This window comes from Vitis vinifera, chromosome 11, assembly GCF_030704535.1.
Source record: "Vitis vinifera cultivar Pinot Noir 40024 chromosome 11, ASM3070453v1".
NCBI lineage: Eukaryota > Viridiplantae > Streptophyta > Magnoliopsida > Vitales > Vitaceae > Vitis > Vitis vinifera.
In genome coordinates, this window is record NC_081815.1 from 18,750,879 (window position 1) to 18,769,555 (window position 18,677).

The 18,677-nt window shown below is 30.0% G+C and overlaps 2 protein-coding genes across 2 annotated transcripts; both read left to right on the plus strand.

Annotated features, from left to right (window-relative positions):
- The first annotated feature begins 3,520 nt into the window (after nt 1-3,520).
- Nucleotides 3,521-5,524, plus strand: LOC109123357 (uncharacterized). Its single transcript, XM_019222892.2, has one exon. The coding sequence runs from the start codon at nt 4,849-4,851 to the stop codon at nt 5,458-5,460; it is 612 nt and encodes a 203-aa protein (XP_019078437.1). The 5' UTR covers nt 3,521-4,848; the 3' UTR covers nt 5,461-5,524.
- Nucleotides 5,525-14,480: 8,956 nt separating this feature from the next.
- On the plus strand, nt 14,481-15,230 carry LOC104880802 (uncharacterized). Its single transcript, XM_010658618.1, has one exon. The coding sequence runs from the start codon at nt 14,481-14,483 to the stop codon at nt 15,228-15,230; it is 750 nt and encodes a 249-aa protein (XP_010656920.1).
- The last annotated feature ends 3,447 nt before the right edge of the window (nt 15,231-18,677 follow it).

An 18,677-nucleotide genomic window follows, 5' to 3' on the forward strand; every position in this document is an offset into this window, starting at 1 on the left:
TTCTTGTTAGATCTTGTTTGTTAATGTCTTATTTTGTAAAGTTGATGTTGACAAATCATGTTGCTTGTGATCTCCTATGCATAAACAAATCTATGTTTTCCTAATATAGCTCCTATGTTATACTGCATCATTTTGGACACAAATACCCATCTCCAAAACCATCCTCGGATCCCTGTAGAACAGGGATGCCCATTTGTGCAAATGTTGATGTTGCTCTACCTATTAGTGAAGGTGATATTATGTGCACCTGAAAATATTGATTGTTTCTCTTTTGTTAGAGGAGCGATGTTGTATATTGAATATTTGTGGTCAAATGATCTTCAGCATTCCCTTTGAAGGTGTCACACTTGATTCAATGCCTTAATGTTAATACATCTGTCTGACTTAGGAGTAGTGCTCATAGGATTCGAAATAGACTTGATGCATTTAGATAGTGGAGTTTCCACCACTTAGTACTGTGAGATTGGTTTAAGGATTTTAGTTTTTTGGCTAGAATGAGGGATCATTGTGTCTTTGTGACACATCTCCAAAAGCTTTCACATCATCATTGATTAATTAACGTGGAGCTTAATGCTTTGAAGCAATATAAAAGTAGATTTTATTTCTCATCAACCAAAATAAGCAAAAATATTTTACTCTTAGTTCTCTTGATTCCATTATCATTTTTTTTAAAATGAATAAATGAAGAAAAATAAAAAATGAATTTGAAATCAATAATTAGTTTATATGATATTAAAAATTCATCTTATTTAACTTTTTTAAATCAAGATTAAATAATTTGAAAACAAATAATTCTTTAATTAATTTTATTTATATTTGATTTTTCCCCCTATTTTTATGGTGAAATCAAATATAATAAAACAATGTCTTAATATTTGTATTTCTTAGTATATTTTTGGAACCAAGTATAGCGTTACCATTCCATAAGATTGACTTTCTGCAAATGACAACTCTACACAAGCATTGCATTATCAATGTTAAGGTTGGCTTGATATACATTGTAGTCAAGAGTTCAAACTTCAACGTTTGTGTATTTCCCTTTATCTCATGTCCTTTGAAGCTCCTTTGAACAATTTCAATATGTTTTGACATTCTTGTCATATGCTATTTTATCAATGTTTGGTTTTAGTCAATTGACATCTTGACATGGTATCGAAGTTTTGTTATTTTGTGAGTCATAACTTTAAATCTTACCACCCATTTATTTATTTCAAGCACAAATATACATTGCTGGTTTATTATTTAACTAATATGTTTTATCAAGATTTTATGGTAAAAAGAGAAGTAAATAATTCTTTCCCTTACAACTAGGCGATACCATTATCCCTAAGGTTTACATTCTTGAATGATCTTCTTAATACTTAAGACAATTGTCTGAGGCCTTACATGAATTAATAATGGCTCAATAATTTCAATCTAAAGAATGACCTAGAAATTAAAGTCAACCTTAGTTGAGTTCAATACCGTAGGTGAAATATAAGAAGGGTTGTTATATGGATTTAGCATAACTAACCTTTGAAAGTTATTCTCCTTAGGAATTCAAAAAGAGTGACTGATATAGGTCTAGTGTATTTAGTCACTAGGAAATCACATTAATTTTATGTTTAGAATTAACAATTTTTTGTTAATTACTCTTGAGAAGTTAGGAAAAAATGGTTCATCATTGAGGATTTAGGATAATTAAAGACTTAAAATTATTTATCACTATGGTTAGAAATGAAAGTTCCTTTTTTTCTTGAATTTTTAGGTAACTAGATTTAGATTACTCTTAGTATGCCCTTGTTGGATAAATTGTAAAACCTGACTTAGGTTTAGGATGAAGTAAGGTATTGGATTGTATCGTTTAGATACATTGTAATTTACTTTAGTGTCATTATTTTGAACTCATTCTCGATTACATTATATATGTCCTAATTGTGTTTCTTTTTCCCATTATTGCCATCTCTATCGTTTGTGACCATATTATTGACGTTACAACACCATCGTTTATTCATTTATATCTCTGCAACCTTTACAACCACCCACAACCTCCATGTTTCTCACAACTACTCATCGCTATTATCATCTTCCATGATTGTATTGACTAACCTCTTACAATTGTAGTTTAGTATCGATCTAGCTTTGTTTCCACCGGATCTCATATCAACGTTTTCTACCACTATCATTTTCATCATCTCCCAATTTGGTATATTCTTTCTACCTTGATTAATTTATAATGTTTCCCTTTTTCTTTGGTATTTTCTCTTTTGATTGTTGAGAAGATTTTAAAGATGATTTGTAGTATTTTCTTTACCATTTTTTCTTTTAAAGTTTTTTCTCTATTTGGTTGCTAAGCATGACAGTGATGTGGGGTGTAATATAAAATTTTTCATTTTACCTTTCTTTGCTTTTAAAGCAAGACGGACATAGTTTTATTTTCGGCAAATGAGTATGAAAATGTTGATTTTACCCCATTTTGACTTTGGATTCGAACAAATAATTTTTCTTTAGGGTTGGGGATGAGATGTTGATTCTTTATTTATCATCTCTAGTTATGATTATAAGCTATTTCTGATCATTCTAAAACTAATATAAAGATTTATGAGGAAAAAAAAACCCGACTAATAAGTGATTTTAGTTTCTTATAAACTCATAGCTACTTCTGTTTATTGTTTTCTTTAATAATTGCATTTGATAATAATTTGTTTTAACTTTGTATGATAGGCTTTCTAGTAATCTCTCCAAATTTGTTGGTGTGATTTGTTGAAATTATACAAAAGCTTGGCCTAGCTTGGAATGAATTTTGGTGTCTAATTCATCACAGAGAAGTTGTTTTTCGTTCGTGTTCTTGCCTGTTTTTTTTGGAAAACAAAGAAATTTGACAACAATGTGAGGAAAATTACCCAAGAGTTTCCAAATAAAAAAGCTATGGCCTTGTGTTTTGAGCCTGGGGGAACCTTTTCGGAGTCTCCTGCCTGCAAATGCAAAACCAACCCACGTGTGTGGTCATAGGCTTACATCATTCACTCTCTCTCTTACTTTAATCTTTTTGTGTTTTTCTTAATAAATTAGTGTCCTTTTTTGTTGTTCCAAAACCCACATCGGCAAAGACAAAAAAATTTGCAAAACTGAAACTTTACATTGCGGGTGTGCTTGGTTCCCAAGAAAACAAAAACAATTTTTTTCAAAGCTGTTGAAACCTTGTGGTTTCCTAGGCCCTGTTTGGTAGCCAATTCAAATGATGTTCTCTGTTTTCAAAGAGCTTATGTAATCTGCACACATAATAAACTTGTTTAGTAGCCATGAATGAAATCATGTCTCAAAAACAAATTTTAAATTTCGTTTCCAGAACTTCTACTAAAATTGGCCCATTTTTTGTTTTTTTTTTTTTAAATCCTTTCTAAATCTCCTTTTAATTGACAATTGATCAAAATTTATATCAATTCAAACAAGACCTTGTTTGGAGACACACTTTAAGATTCAAGAATACAATTGTGGGAATTGAATTTTGTGGGATATGGAGACTTGTATCACATAGAACTTTCCAAACAAGAAACCTTTTTGTTTGGACACAACATTTGTGCCAATCCAATGATGGGGTTGGCCTTAAGTTGGGTGAGAATTGTGATTATCACTTTATTAAATCCTCTAGGCGGAATTTCCAATCTCTATATGCTTTTGAATTTAAAATTAAATGGAGTTGATTGTGGCCAAGTTTCTCTTTTCTTTTGGTTTAGCTTAATCATTGTTCTCATTACATGATGGTCACTACGTACTTGCTTGTTGAAAGTCTAATGCAAATATAATAAAAAAGAGAAAACTCCTAAATAAAAAATAAAAAATAAAAAAGAAAGTCAATGAAGTAAAGAAATGTGGAGTAGGTGTGAAGTCAATTGGTTCCAAGGTTTCTCCCAATCTTACACTATATTTCTTTGTCATGAAAAATTTTAGGATTGATAAACTATACCATTGTAAACCCACAAAAAATGACAAAACTCAAAAAGTCAAATAATCATTTTGGCAAGGAGTAGGGGTATTATGATAATTTTAGTGCATAAAAATTGCCAAGACTTATATAGCAAAATCTCAATTTCTAGGAACTATCTATACGGGGAAAATTGAATCTAGAAAAAATGTTTCTATTTAGTAAGTAAATGGTAAAAAATTTAATGTAAGAGAACATGAAAATAGATTAGAATTGATCGGAGATATTGTCGTATCTCCTAAGAAAGAATAAGAATTGTGACAGAGAAGATTCGTGTAAAATCTAAGGTCGATAAAGCAAATTTGCTTGCTCTAAAGGAAAGAGCTTTTAATCGGTAGGCTAGAGTTGTTCAACCCTTGATCAAGTTTAATTAATTAATCACCTCTTCTAAATAATTTATTTGAAGAATTGAAATACATTTATACCCTTGATCCCATTAGAGAACTCCAAGGAAAATTTCAAGCACGTGCTAGAGAATCTAGAAGGGTGGGAATAGAATTAAGAAAGAATTAAAAAAATAAAGCTGGGCATACCTTAAGGGTTTGGTAAGTTGCACATCATGTGGAAAAAGCCTTCCTACACAAACTTAGTCTTCATACCATACCTACAAGCTTTTCTCCTTTCTTGTTCTTCCCCCCTTGGTTTGCTTACCAATCACAAAAGAAGGCAATTCACTCAACAAACAAGTCACAGCAAACTACCACATGAAATATCAAAAAAAACAAATCAGTATCAGCCGGATCATGCACCCTAGGATTCCATCAACCACCTCAAAATTCCAAGTCCCACGTCCATATATATATTCTAAGTCTAGCTTCAAAACTCCCACGTCCATCTCCAAACAAATAATCAAAATTTAGCAGTGGAATCGATCGAGAGGTTTAATGGATTCCGAGGATTGCAGTACCAAACATCCGGTGTCTGTACTCCAAGGTGACAAGTTCTTCTTTAACAGAATCATCTCAAGAGAGTCATCATCAGTGGGCTGCTCGTCTCGCATTTACTATCGAAGCGCAGAAGGTGTTCCTTTTAAGTGGGAAATGCAGCCTGGGAAATCTAAAAATCCACCGGGAAAGGAGGTTGTTCCGCCGATTAGGGCACCGCCGGCGGTGTTGAGCTTGGGGCTGCCTAAGCCATGCATAGACCAACACAAGGTTAGTACTGGTTCAAGGGTGTCTAGGGTTTGGTTTTGGAAGAAGAGCAAGAGAAATCAGCCAAGTAAGAAGGTTAAAGGTGGATCCAAGAAGAATAATAATGGAGATGGTAGGGGTTTGGAAAGAGCTGAAAACTCAGAGTTGTGTAACTCTGATATTGAGTTCATAGATTCATCACCTCGTTGCTCATCCTCGTCCTCATTCTCATCATCTTCCATTAATGGTCATTCATTGCCATCCTCAAGAATTCACAGCCCGGCTAGGGATTTGATATATGGGCATTTTAGTTGCATTCCTTGGAATATTGCTGGAATTATGATTTGTGTTGCAAAAAGAGTTTGAAATTCATCTTTCATGTTAAAATCTAAACCAAAACCTCTATATATATATATATATATATATATATATATATTTATATATGAAGGCTTGTAATATATTTTCTAGTGAATGGTGAATTTATTTTCTCTATTAGGGCTGTTTGGGTAGGTTTAAATGGATGTGGTAGGTTTGGAGAAAATGTTGTGAAGAAAGATCTCACTTTTCCACTCTTTGGTTTTTAGAAAAAAAAATAGAAAGAACCTGAGGGGTGAGTATCTTTTTCAAGAAGAAAGAAGAGAAGATGTATGTTGTTGTTGCAACCTTCGTGGAGTTTGCTCTTGCATTCACAAAGCCTTAGACAAGTTCTCCATTGATTTCTCTCCTTTCTCAAAATCAAATTAAACTTCTTCCCCTCTAACTAATCAATTTGCATATATAACAACTCGATTCATTCGTAAACCAATTTTGATTTTGTGATTAGGGTTTCGATTAAGGATTTACATTTTAGAAATAAAATAATACTTTTCATAACACTCCACCTACAAATTTGCCTAACTATTACCTTACCTTGTCTTTCTCATCTTCAATATCCTTTTCTCTTTGAACCATTTTTGTATCAATTATCAAATAAAATAGAAGTGTACACGTTTTAAAATATTAAAGATTATTTATGACGGTATTATTATAATTTGAGTATTAGGTTTATGATAAGGGTGGAGAATATAAGGTTTTCTATAATAGTTTATTATTTTCTAATTAATAAAGAAAAGGGAAAAAAGGTAAAAACACATTCTCTTGTCCTCTATTTTGCTCTTTAAGATGTAGCAAATCTAATCCCTCCAACTTTATATCATATCTAAATCCTTTAATGAAGAGTCATCCCTTAAACATAAGGAAATTAACAAGAAAACACTACCCTATTGTATTTTTACACCTTACCTAAATTATTCAAGGTTAGATATAAGGTAATTAGATGTAAATTCAGTCACATTAACGTGGCATATGGATTATGTATCTACTATTCCATAATTCTTTTATTTAATTACCACCCATATCCAAATAAGATGATAGAATGACTAAAATTTTCTTATTAAATTCTAAATTTAATTTAAGAATGCTTCTAAAATTTTTTGAGCTTGAGTTTAGCCTTAAGACTCAAACAAAACCAAAGCCCTATTAGGACCTTATGGAAGTGAATAAACAATGAAGGCTCAACTCAAGTTCACCTTGACCATTTCAAAAATAACATGGTATTAAAATTTTAATGTTCAAAAGTCTAATAATGATAATAATTTTGAGTTTTCGGACAGTACGAACCCTTCTAAACTAACATGGTATTAGAGCTCATAATCCTATTAATCTCGAGTTATTAGTACCTAATATATAGATGATGATGATAATAATAATATCGGACAAGGTTGCTTGATCCCTCAATTCACCATAGTGCATTATGATATTTTTCATCATCCCCAACCAAAATGATATACTAATGAATAGGCATAACACTAGCTTGGAGCCACATCCATAAATTCCCCCAACTGCAAAAGACAACTTTTACCATTCTTGGCTTTCCAAAATAGCTCTTCATTTAGAGCTTAGCTTCTGTTTTAAGACTAAAACCACATTAATATTTCATCCATTTAAGCAAAATCTTTAGAGGGGTCTGGTTTCTATGCTTTGAGTTGCAGATATGGAAGCTCAAAAGGAAGACAGTGTGACCAGTGTGGAGGACAGCACCAACGTGAAATCCGAGCTCCGAAAGAGAGGAAGGCCGAGGAAGGACACAAAGGAGCCGCCCAACAAAGAGAAGAAGGAGAAGACTCGATGCCTCACTGAAATAGAGGAGGCTGATCAAGTCGAAGAGTCCACCTCCGGTGGAGTTGAAGTATATGCTGAGGAGCCTGCTGTCACCAGTCCGGTGACCAAAGGGCGGCGCCGACCCCGAAAGGGCATACCGAGGCGAGCCCCACTGTGAAAGTATACTGTGATCAGCCTCTGCAAGCTCTCTCTGAGTTCTTATGGTGCAGTTTGATGTTGGGTTGCGGACAAGAAGACTTGAGTGGTTCCTGCTGGTTTTTTTGTTTGGTTTTAGTACTGTTGTTTGTTGTAACACAGTATAGAGAAATAAGCTGCAGTCTGACCTCATTTTGGAGTTTGGTGTAAGTATTAATTTCTTTTTTACTTCTTTGGGCTACTTGAATAACTTTTCTTTTTCCCTTAATTTTCTGTTCAGGAAAATAATAGTTATTGAAGAGAGAAAAGAAAAAGATGCATATATTCTCTTTTCTCAGGAACCAAACAAAGGTCTTGCTGCCTCCTCCTCCTCTTCTCTCTCTCTCTGCTATATGGATGATTCAAATTTTCTCTTAATTTTACTAAGTCTGTGTTTGACAAGGGGAAATTTTCTTTGGAATATCAACTCAAAAGCCAGCTTCATAAATAGAAGAATCAAGAGGAACTAGCTTAATTGTTTCAATTTTTATCTGAATTGTTTGATTAGGGTATGTCATTAGTTAAGACACCTATGGTTGGGAAGAAATGTGAATCCATCTAGACATTCTCTACAATGAGACGTACATACCAAAAGGGCCAAGGAGTTTAAAGTTGACCACATATGCCATACATGAAATGAATGCTATTTCTTATTCTCAAGCTTTCCTTTAATTAAGTCCAAAGTTTTTAATCTCCAAGTGCATCAAAATTTTGGTACAAATAACCTTTTTAAAAAGTCTTTTTTCTTTTTCTTAAGTATTAATTCAATTTAATTAGTGAGTGTTTTGTAGTAATGATTTCTTTGTTTTACAATTAAGAAGATGATGACTAGATCACTACTCAAATGCAATTATAAAAAGGAATGAAAAGATGAAAAGAATAAGCTCAATGAGAAGGCTGATAAAGCAAACTGGGTTACAAAACTTTGATAGAAATCTTGTAATTTCCTTTGTAAACAAAAAGTTGAATGCACACTTGATTTATTACATAATAATTTAAGTTTGTTGGTCAAATTGGAAGTTTGGAATATGATATCTTCATCTGATGGGTTTCCCATTTATGATTTATGTTTATGTGATTTGTTATTTGTTGTTCATGTCTCCACATATCGGTATAAACTTGACTATAAGGAAATTAAGGTATTGGTATGATATACATTATAAGTCAATTCCTAATAATTTGATCTTTTAAGTTAAAAATTTAATAATATATAGGGTCTGTTTGAGAACGATTTTTAAGAACAGTTTTCTATTCTCCAAAACAAAAACAAAAAATATAGAAAATATGTTTGACAATAACAAATTATTTTCTGTTTTAAATATGATGTTTTTAAATAATATCTTTTGGTTGTTTTTTATTATTTTCACTTGTTTTCTAAAGATTGTTTTAGGAAATAATTATACAAATATATGGAATAATTTAAAATAAAACGCTAGATATAAAAATTATTTTTAAAGTATATTTAAAAATATTAAAATCATTTTAAATTTTCAAATAAACTTTTGTTGTTCTACAAAATTCAAATAACAGTTTTCAAAAACTGTTCTAAAAAACTATTTTTCAAAATTATTTTCGAAAACCGTTACTAAACATGTTCATAGTATCTTACCAAAAAGTACTCCCAAAAGCTAGTCTAAAATATTTATAAATTATTTTTTGTAACCTTGAATCTTACTCATTAAATTATTAAGTTTTAGTCAACGAAAAATTTTCATATTAAAACTTTTAGCAATGAGCCAATTGTATGTATCCAGGGTGTGTTTATTATATCGGAAACATAATAAAAATAAGAATAGTGAATCACACTTATAAGATAAAGGAATCCAAATCTTGAAGTGAGCGAGTTTTGCTTTGCATGAGTAAATTTTTTATTCTCATTTTCATTTCCACTAAGTCGTTTAAACATTGTAATAAATTTAAAACAAAATGAATTTCTATTCCAACATTTCAAACCTATTAAAACTTCTACCACCAAACTAAACTTTAGGAGGTTAATTTCCATATAAGGTATTACAATCATTTATTGGGATTTTGGGTTTATAGAGACCTTATGCTTTTGATAGCACAAATAGAAATGGAGGTGGAAAGACTAAGGGGGTTCGTCCTCCAAGACTATAAATATTGGTTTTATTTTGGTAAGATATACCTCAAATAGGGTTAATTCCATAAATAAAAATTTACTCTATTTTTCTTTTGATTGCATGAAACTTTAATAAAGCATTATATTTAATGCTTTCTTACGCATTACCCAAGAAATACACAGATGAATTAATTTAAGCGAACAAGCATACCCAATAATTCTTGTGATTAATAATTTAATATTGATACTAAAAATGAAAAATGTTAGACTTTCGAGTTTAGAACATGTTACACTTAGAAGCGTGAGAACATATACTTCTATATTTGAGTAAATCGTGAGTAATGATATGTCTAACGAATCCAACACCTTACCATCTAAAAGTTTGTTAAACATTTTATGGATATAAAAAATTTATTGTCATTGCAAGTATGTAAGAATTGATTATCAACTTCGGCGAAACTTTAGGGACTGTTTTTCTATAGAATGACCTAGGAAAAGTAATTTTAATAAATAATGTATGAAAAAAAAAGGATAAAATAAATGAAAGGTATAAGTAGAAAGTCTATTAACATTTATGTTATGTTATACGGCTATCAATTAGTAAAAAGAAACAAGTATATTCATGCATACTTTTGATTAAACCAATTTGGTCATTACTATACTGGAAAATGATATTAGATTTTGGATACCAAAAAATGTGCCAGAAAATTCCATATCATATGAAAAGCCTTTGATTTTAGTATGTTTTATTAAAGTCCATGTAACAACATGCCTAAATGATCCAACACCCTATCCATCATTTGGGCAACTCAATGAAGGTTCTATGTAATAAAAATTTCATCAAGAGCCATTCTCAATATCTTAAGATCCATATGTGACTTATAGGCTTTAAGAAATATTTTATAAGGTCAAAAACTTATTTTGAAATTTTTGAAAAACAATTTAGAGGTTTTATGGTAACTAAAGGGTTACTAGTCTTAGAGTAGGGTTATTACTCATTGTAAGAAAAATCAACATTCAGAAATCAAATTTGTTTCTTTTAGTTTTTTTATAAGATGGTATCAAATCCTATTGTTCTAGCTATAAAAAATTCTTTAGTATCTTTCATTGAAGCTTCTTCATCTTCATCAAGATTTTTTGGTGTATTGTTCAATACTCCTTTTTAATCAAACTTCATAGGAACAATTTTCTTTTGTGCAAAATGCAAACCCTCATGAAAATTTGAGGCCACAAATTGTAGAGCTTTATAAATGTTGGTTTGCTCTCATTCTTAGAGCCCGAAGATGACGAGCATGAAAGATTGGTCTATAGTTCTTAGATGAAGCAACAAAATCAATTGCTCATGTGATGGTTACTCTCTTCTATGTTCAAAAAGTTCTTACATGAATGGCGAATTGATAGACCCTTATGCAGATGTGGAAGACATTATAGGTCTACTTCGTAGCATAAAATTGAGCTAATATCTTTCAGTTCAAAATGCAATTACAAAACATCAAGAAAAGTTTGTTATTAATTGATGAGTACTTGCCTAGGATTAGAAATATTCTTGTCGATTTACTCACATTAGTTGGAATTAGTTGGTCGTATTCTTCCTCCCAAAAATCAAATTAATATCATTCTCGAACGTTTGCTACTAAAATATAAGATATTTTTCATTTTTGTGACTTCATGAACAAATAATTATACAATGGATGGGATTAAATCTCCCCTGTTAACCTAAGAAGTTCGAGTCGAGAAGAAAATCAAGTGTCTTAATTCATCATAATTGAGTATAGAAAACATTGCTACTAGCCTGCTGCTTGAGGATAAAACTCATAACAAGGGAAAAAGAAATTCGTTGCTTTATAGTGGTGGTCATAATTAACATCCAATCCATGGGTAAAACTTTGGTAGTTAAGGCTACTATAACAATAACAACTTTTGTGAAGGACAAGACTTTCCTAATAGTAATAGAAGAGGTTTTGGTTTTGGAGGTTGAGGTGGAAGTCGAAATGATGGTTTATGTTTTGGTGGAAGAGGTTTCTAGAACTCCAATAACTAGCCACAATTTCAACTTTATGCAAGTTTGAACAAGTAGTATGCTGATGTTTTCATAACTTTGACCAGTCGTTTCCAAGTCCATCTTAAATTTGGAATTCATAATCTCTAGGGACCATGGCATGACAACAATGCTAGCAACACTTGAAACTGTTTGTGATGACTATTGGTATCCAAATTTTAGAAGCTTCAAATCATGTCACTACAAAGGTTGATATCAAAATGAACAAGATCGAAATCTATGGATTTTATCGAATACGTATGGAAATGGTATGTGTTTTATATGTTCCATGAAATTACAAAAAAAATCCCTTAAGTGTTTCAAAATTTACTTTTGGCAACAATGTCTATTTTGAAGGTAAGGATTAGGTTAACAAAGCCATATTATTGTAAAGGAAACTTTATTAATTACTCCCAATTATCAATTTCCAAACAAATTACATAATTTATCTTTATAAACTTTTTTGTTAGCATAATCCGTATTGGTATTTTTGGAAATTTGGAAATATATTAAATACTCTTATTTTTTCAAATTATTAGTTTTCAAATATCTTATTTTAATTATAAAAAATAGTAACATAATAAATTTTAGTAATTTGAAATATCTAGAAATATATTGAATTACTATTTTTAAATATCTTATGTTAATTATATAATATAAGAAGAAATAATAATTTTTTTTTGTAAGGATAAGATTGTTTATTCAATATATAATAACACTGAGACTTTAATAAAATAAATAACTAAACACTTAATAAGATTAAATTATAAACTTAAGTTAAATTAAGGTCTTTTCAGATTTAAGATAAAATAAATAATTAAGATAACATACAACGGTAAATTACTTTGTTCAATGCTCAGTTCATCATTTTTATTCTAGATGGATGAGTATTACTTAGTCAATGCTCAATTCATCATTTTTATTTTAGATGAATAACTTAGATTCTTTAGGTTTTATTTGAATTATGAAAAGTACTAAAAAAACTAATAAGAACTCTCTACCCATTAAGAGAATTTTAGTAAAAGAACTTCTAAAATAGAAATTAAGAAAAAGTTATTTTTCATAAACGGCTAATAAACTTTTACAACATTCGTATTACTCTTTTAAAATTATAAATTCAACTTTAAATTAAACCAAAAACAAAAAATTATATCGAACAAGAGTTAACTATTGCTTTTATTGTATTATTCATATGACATTTTCCAAGTCTAGATGGATTGAAATTTTCTAAAGGTTTTGAAAGCATGTCCCTTTCACATTACTAGCATGTATTAACACATTACCTTACTTTTCTACCATCTCTCCAATTTTCTTCTTACATCTAAATTCTAATTAAGTTCACTTTTGACTAGTTGAAGCACTTGGATTGGAGTTGGGCTTAAAGGTCAAATGTACCTAAAGGTGGGATGAAAAATACATTCTAATCCGAATATGTCTTCTCAATGTATCTTAGAAATAAGTGGTTGTAAATTTGTAATTAGCTTAGTATTATCCTAACAAATATCTTAAGTAATAAGGCATTAATGATAATATATAGATGAATAGAAACTAGTCCTGCAGATAAGATAGGTAAAGGTAAAGACTCTTAAATGGTCAAATTGAGTCATTGAATCAATTAACCCTTTAACACCCAACCACTCCCATGGAGACTTGAGGAGACCCCCCCTCCTCTCTCTCTCTCAAGAAAAAGTCGAGTTCAGATGTTCTAGATTCTCATATGAAAAATTCAAAGTTACCCATCATAAATTCCATTAAATAAGAAAATATATGATGGGTGAGATTGGATTTTGTCAAGTCTCTATTGGTTGTTTTTAGCCATAAGAGATAAGAGATGGAAATGGCCCACTCTTAGTCATCACCAACCCACAAAAGCAACCCAAGCCCATAAAAAATTTTCAAAACAAAGAAGCTAGGTCTATACTTTTCTTTATTTCTTTTTTTTTTTTCTCTTATTTTTTTAGGTGGTAATTTTCATCATCACAAAAAAAGGACCATTTCATTATCAGTTTTTAACTTACAAAATAATCAAATAGTCACACAAGTCAGACACAATAAATCATACTAATTCCATAACACGTCAATATCTCATTATTATGTTAAATAACAAGTCATAAGAAGTAATAAATGCAATAATATTTTCCCACTCAAAAAAAAAAAATTGAGTTACAATTTTGATAATACATTTTTCCATTTATTATTACACTTATCATTCATCTACATTAATAAATGATGTTAAACCTATTTATACAAAACCTTTCATGTCACCTAAGATTCTAGGTGAAGATGAATTTTTAAGCTCGTAATCATGTTCTTAATATACAAATTTTATATTTTAATTAAATAAATACATAAAAATATAGTATCGGTTTAACAATTATTATCAAAACAATTTTTTGTTTTTCAAATAAAAAAAAAATCATATTTCATAATCAAAATTTATTTTTCTGTTCAATTCTTAAAAATTAAAAATAAGATATTTTTAAATATTTTATTTATTTATACAAGCATATAAAATAATTAAAAATAAAATATTATATATAAAATTTATTTCTCATATTTTTAAATAGGTTTTTGTTCTCAAACTATTTTTAAAAACTGTTTTTAAAAATTGTTATTACCCGTAATTTTTAAATAACACAAATGATCGAAATTTTAAATATAAACGTGATATAAACTAATTAATCTGACCCGTTAAACATCGGACAACCGGGCCCACGTAAAATTCATAAATTTTAGGAGCTCACATCTTCCATTTGGCCTAGTCCTTCGTCCATTCGCTTTGTGCTTCTATTTCTAGAAGCCTGGCCTCTTGTCTTCTTCTAGAAGCCAGCGACAACCTAATAAATTCAAACACCACAGATATTTCCGCTGCTTTATATATATATATATTCCAAAATCAACTCCAAATTCCTTAGAAAATCTTCACAGAACTCAATGGAGACAAACGATGTTGTTGCCAATGTTCAAAACTCAGAAGAAGAGGCGGAGGAGGCGTTATCGCTTTGCGATCTTCCGATTTCCGCCAGTGAGACCAGCGGCAAGGATTTCTCTCCATGTGGCCGCCGCTCGACGTCCGAGCCGCCGGAGCTGTTCGAGTTCTTCAGTAATTTGAGCTATGAGATGAGTCCGGCCGACGAGATCATCTTCTGCGGCAAGCTCGTGCCTTTCAAAGACGCTCAAACTCGAGAAATTCAGGATAATAAGCAAGGCAGTGTTCAGAAGGCGAGCACTCTTCGCCGGCGATCGGAGTCGCTTTCGGAGTTGCAGACGTCTCGGAGCAACAGCGCCAAGAGCCGCCTCGTGAGGAACAGCCGGTCTCTGGATTACCGCAAACTGTACCGATCGTCGAGCTCGCAGACCTCGCCGGGCCCCGAAATGGATCGGAATTCGTCCGATAAGAGCTCGGGGAGGTCCGATATTTCGGTCCGGAAGGTGCCGAAATCTCGGTGGTATCTACTGATGTTTGGGCTAGTGAAGTTTCCACCGGAGATGGAGCTAAGAGACATCAAGAGCCGTCAAGTTCGCCGAAGTCCATCGACATTGTTCCCTTCACTGGACGCCTCAGTAAAAGTTCCGGTTAAACGGAGCTCCGGCAAGTGCTCTTGGGGAATCCTCAGAGCACTGAGCTGCAAGGACGCCAGCGTCGCTGTAACGGCGTCGTTTCACTGTATTCCTCGTGCGTGAAGATCCACGTCACGTGCCTCTACCTAATTTACCGTTTCACCCCTCACCTGCCTCAACCCCTCACCCATGGCGGCCCAGGGGCAAATCGGTCATTAAATCAAAATATTTTCTTTTTATTGGAGTGGCTTTGATGTCAGGTTTCTATGATTGAGGCTTTACGTAGAAGAAAAGATAGAGTGTAGTGGCGAAACATGGATGATGATGGTGTCCTCTCTTCAGCAAGTTCTTTTTGTCTGTTTGGTGGCTGGGAAAGTTAATGAAAATCACGAGAGTCCCGACACAGACATAATAGCACATATTTATTAATTATTTTTATAGTAGCAATGCCTAGTTTTGAATATTTATTATATAGAAGAAGTTGGATGATGCTTATGAATATACTTTCTTTTTGTCCTTTTTTCATATTAGAGACAATACATTATTGCTTTGTTATCTCCACCCCTTGTTTATTCCATTTCTTTTGAATTTTTTTCCATTTTTTTAGAAGTTTCATTTCCAACAACAAAACAATTCTTCCCTGTTCTCAAAAAATTATTTCCAAAAAATAATAATAAAATAATATTACAAATTTATAAAAACAATTTTATATTTTTAAAAATAAAAAACTATTTTAAATCACATTATCAAACAAACTCTAATATCAAACATTATTATAATAGATATGAATAAAAAATAAAAAATTCTTTTTTATTTTGATTCTCCATATTTAATAATTTAATATTTTGTTATTTCAAATAAATTATTTTACATTAATAACGTTTATATTAACAAATCCATAAAATGAGGAGATAATAATGACTTTGGTGAAATCTTTAGATCATTGTCCTATAAAAAATGAAGTAATCATCTATTTTCAAATTATCATTTATTTTATTAATGATATATTAGTCTGATGATATAATAAAAGGGAAGAATACTTTATATTATAATATGATTGTTTTTAAAAGTAACTAAGATGATATTTGGAAAATAATTCGATTTGAATTTTTTTTAATATAATTATTATGAATTTAACAATTAAAATTAAAATTTATTGTATTGAAAATAATAATAATAATAATAATAATAATGAAGATATGGTATCATTACATTGACCAAATATAGATGACTTTAAGTTGAAACAAAGTGTGGAGAATTGTGTAGTCAAGGCATTGAAAACCTTTGCCACACCTAAAAACACTTTCTTACCTTGCCCCACTCAACATACACAAACCATCTCAAATTAGGTTTTCCAACCTCCTTTATGGAGAAGAGCCCCTCTCATTGATAAAGGGGAATAGTGATATAAAGTAAGGCCATGTTTGGTTTTCAAATGGGTTCCTAAAAGTACTAAGAAAAGAAAAAGGCCGAAAACGATTTTTCATGTTTGGATTCATATAACAAATAAATAATAATAATAATAAATATAATTAAAATCTAATGTATTTTGAAATTTTAAAGAAGAGAAAAAACAATTAAAATAACTTTGAAGAAATATGTAAAAATAATTTATTAATTTTAAATATTTTTTATTTTTTTTCACTTATTTTTTAGGGAGAATTATGTTTTATACCTAATTGGGCTTGATAATTAATAAAAGGTCCTTCAAACACCCATAATTGATTACAAGAATATAAGATTGGAATAGACAAAAATACTTTTTTGACTTACATCGGTCATTTTTGTCTTTATACCACCACTCTTTATATGTTCCTTCCATAAAATTCTCTTTTATTTAATAATTTTTAATTTTTCATTATTTTTTAAATTCTTTTAAAAATAATTGAAAAATCAGCATTATTTTCTATTTTTAAATTATAAATAAAAAAATTATATTAATGATTCAAAAATTATTTAGGAAAATACTTTCGAAAAAAATATTAATTTAAATGAATAAAAATTATTTTTTACATTTTAGAAGTAAATAATTTAATTATTAAAACACTATTTAAAATAAATATATTTACTATTTTTTTTTCTTTTATACTAAAAAGTATTTTAAAGTTTACTTTTTTCACTATTATAAAATAAAAAGTTTAAAGTTTTTTTTTAATCTTTTTCCTTCCATATTTTAATATTTTTTTGAATATAGACTTTTGGTAATAAGTTATATGAATGTTCCAAATTTGTTTACTAAGGAATTTTTTTAATGATTTGAATTAATTGAAAATTTATTGAAATAAGAAAGAAGAAAAAGAGAGAAAGAGGATAGATGAGGAGTTTTTATTTTAAATATCCAACTAAAATGTTTTCGTATTTAGAAATGGATTATATCAATACATAGTACAGTAAAAATTGAATTTTTCTCATATAAAATGGTTAAATGATATATTTACTCATTTTAAATGAAAACAAGTAGTTAAAAATTATATAGATTATGTTTGAGTTTGGTTTTAAAATGTTTTTTCTAGTTTTTATTTTTTTATTTTTAAAAATAATTTTATTTTTTATATAGTCTCTTTTTGAAAATACATTTAATTAAAAAAAATGAAAACTAATTTTAAAAATGAAAATTGAAGACCTTGTTTAATACTATATTTTTTTATATGAAGATAATAAAAAGAATTAAATTTCATTTATTAATTATTATTTTTATTTTTGAAATATAATATGTTCACAATTAAATAAAGGAATTGGTCAATTATATATTTTTTTCACAAAAATGTAATGTGTTCATAAAAAAAATGGATTTAAGTTTTCCCTCATTTTTTTTTTAATCAAACTACTAGAATCATGTTCAATACACATATAGGCATACATGCACTACGAGGATATGAAATTTGTGTCACTGTATAAAAGTATTTACTAACTGTACAAGGGAAATGTATTAAGGGAAATGTATTAAGTGTACAAGCAGTGTATAAAATTACCATTTATAAAAGATTTCAATCTATTTTGAACCACTCCTTCAACTCAATTTTCACTCATCTATTAAGTTTTGGACTTAAATACAAGGGATATGAGGACCTTGGGCCAATTTTCAAGCCCAAGTGGGTGTAAAACTCAATTCTCCCTATTTTATTTTTAAATTTTATTTTCCTCATTTTGTGGCCAAAAAAAGAAAAGAAAAGAAATTAAAGAAAAAAAAATAAATTATAATTTCTTTCCTTATTTGATTATCAATTAAAAAATTGAAATAAAGAAATAAATATATAAAGAAAACATTTCTCTAGACTTTTCCAAACATTTTCCTTCTTTTTTTTCTTACTTTTTTGTCATATCAAAATGTCGGAACATCACTTTTGTAAATATTTTTTCCTCTTTCCTCTTTCCTCACCATTTTCTTGGAAGGATAGTCGAAGAAAACAATGGTTTGTGATGTGTTTGGATGGTTTTTGAGGTTAACATGTGTATCATGGAAATGTTTGTATTTTATTATTACTATTGTTTGTAGGTGGAATGCTTTGTTCGACTCACCATATTCTTTTGTGCCTTGCTTATGGTTTCTTGAGCACATCAAAAGATGAT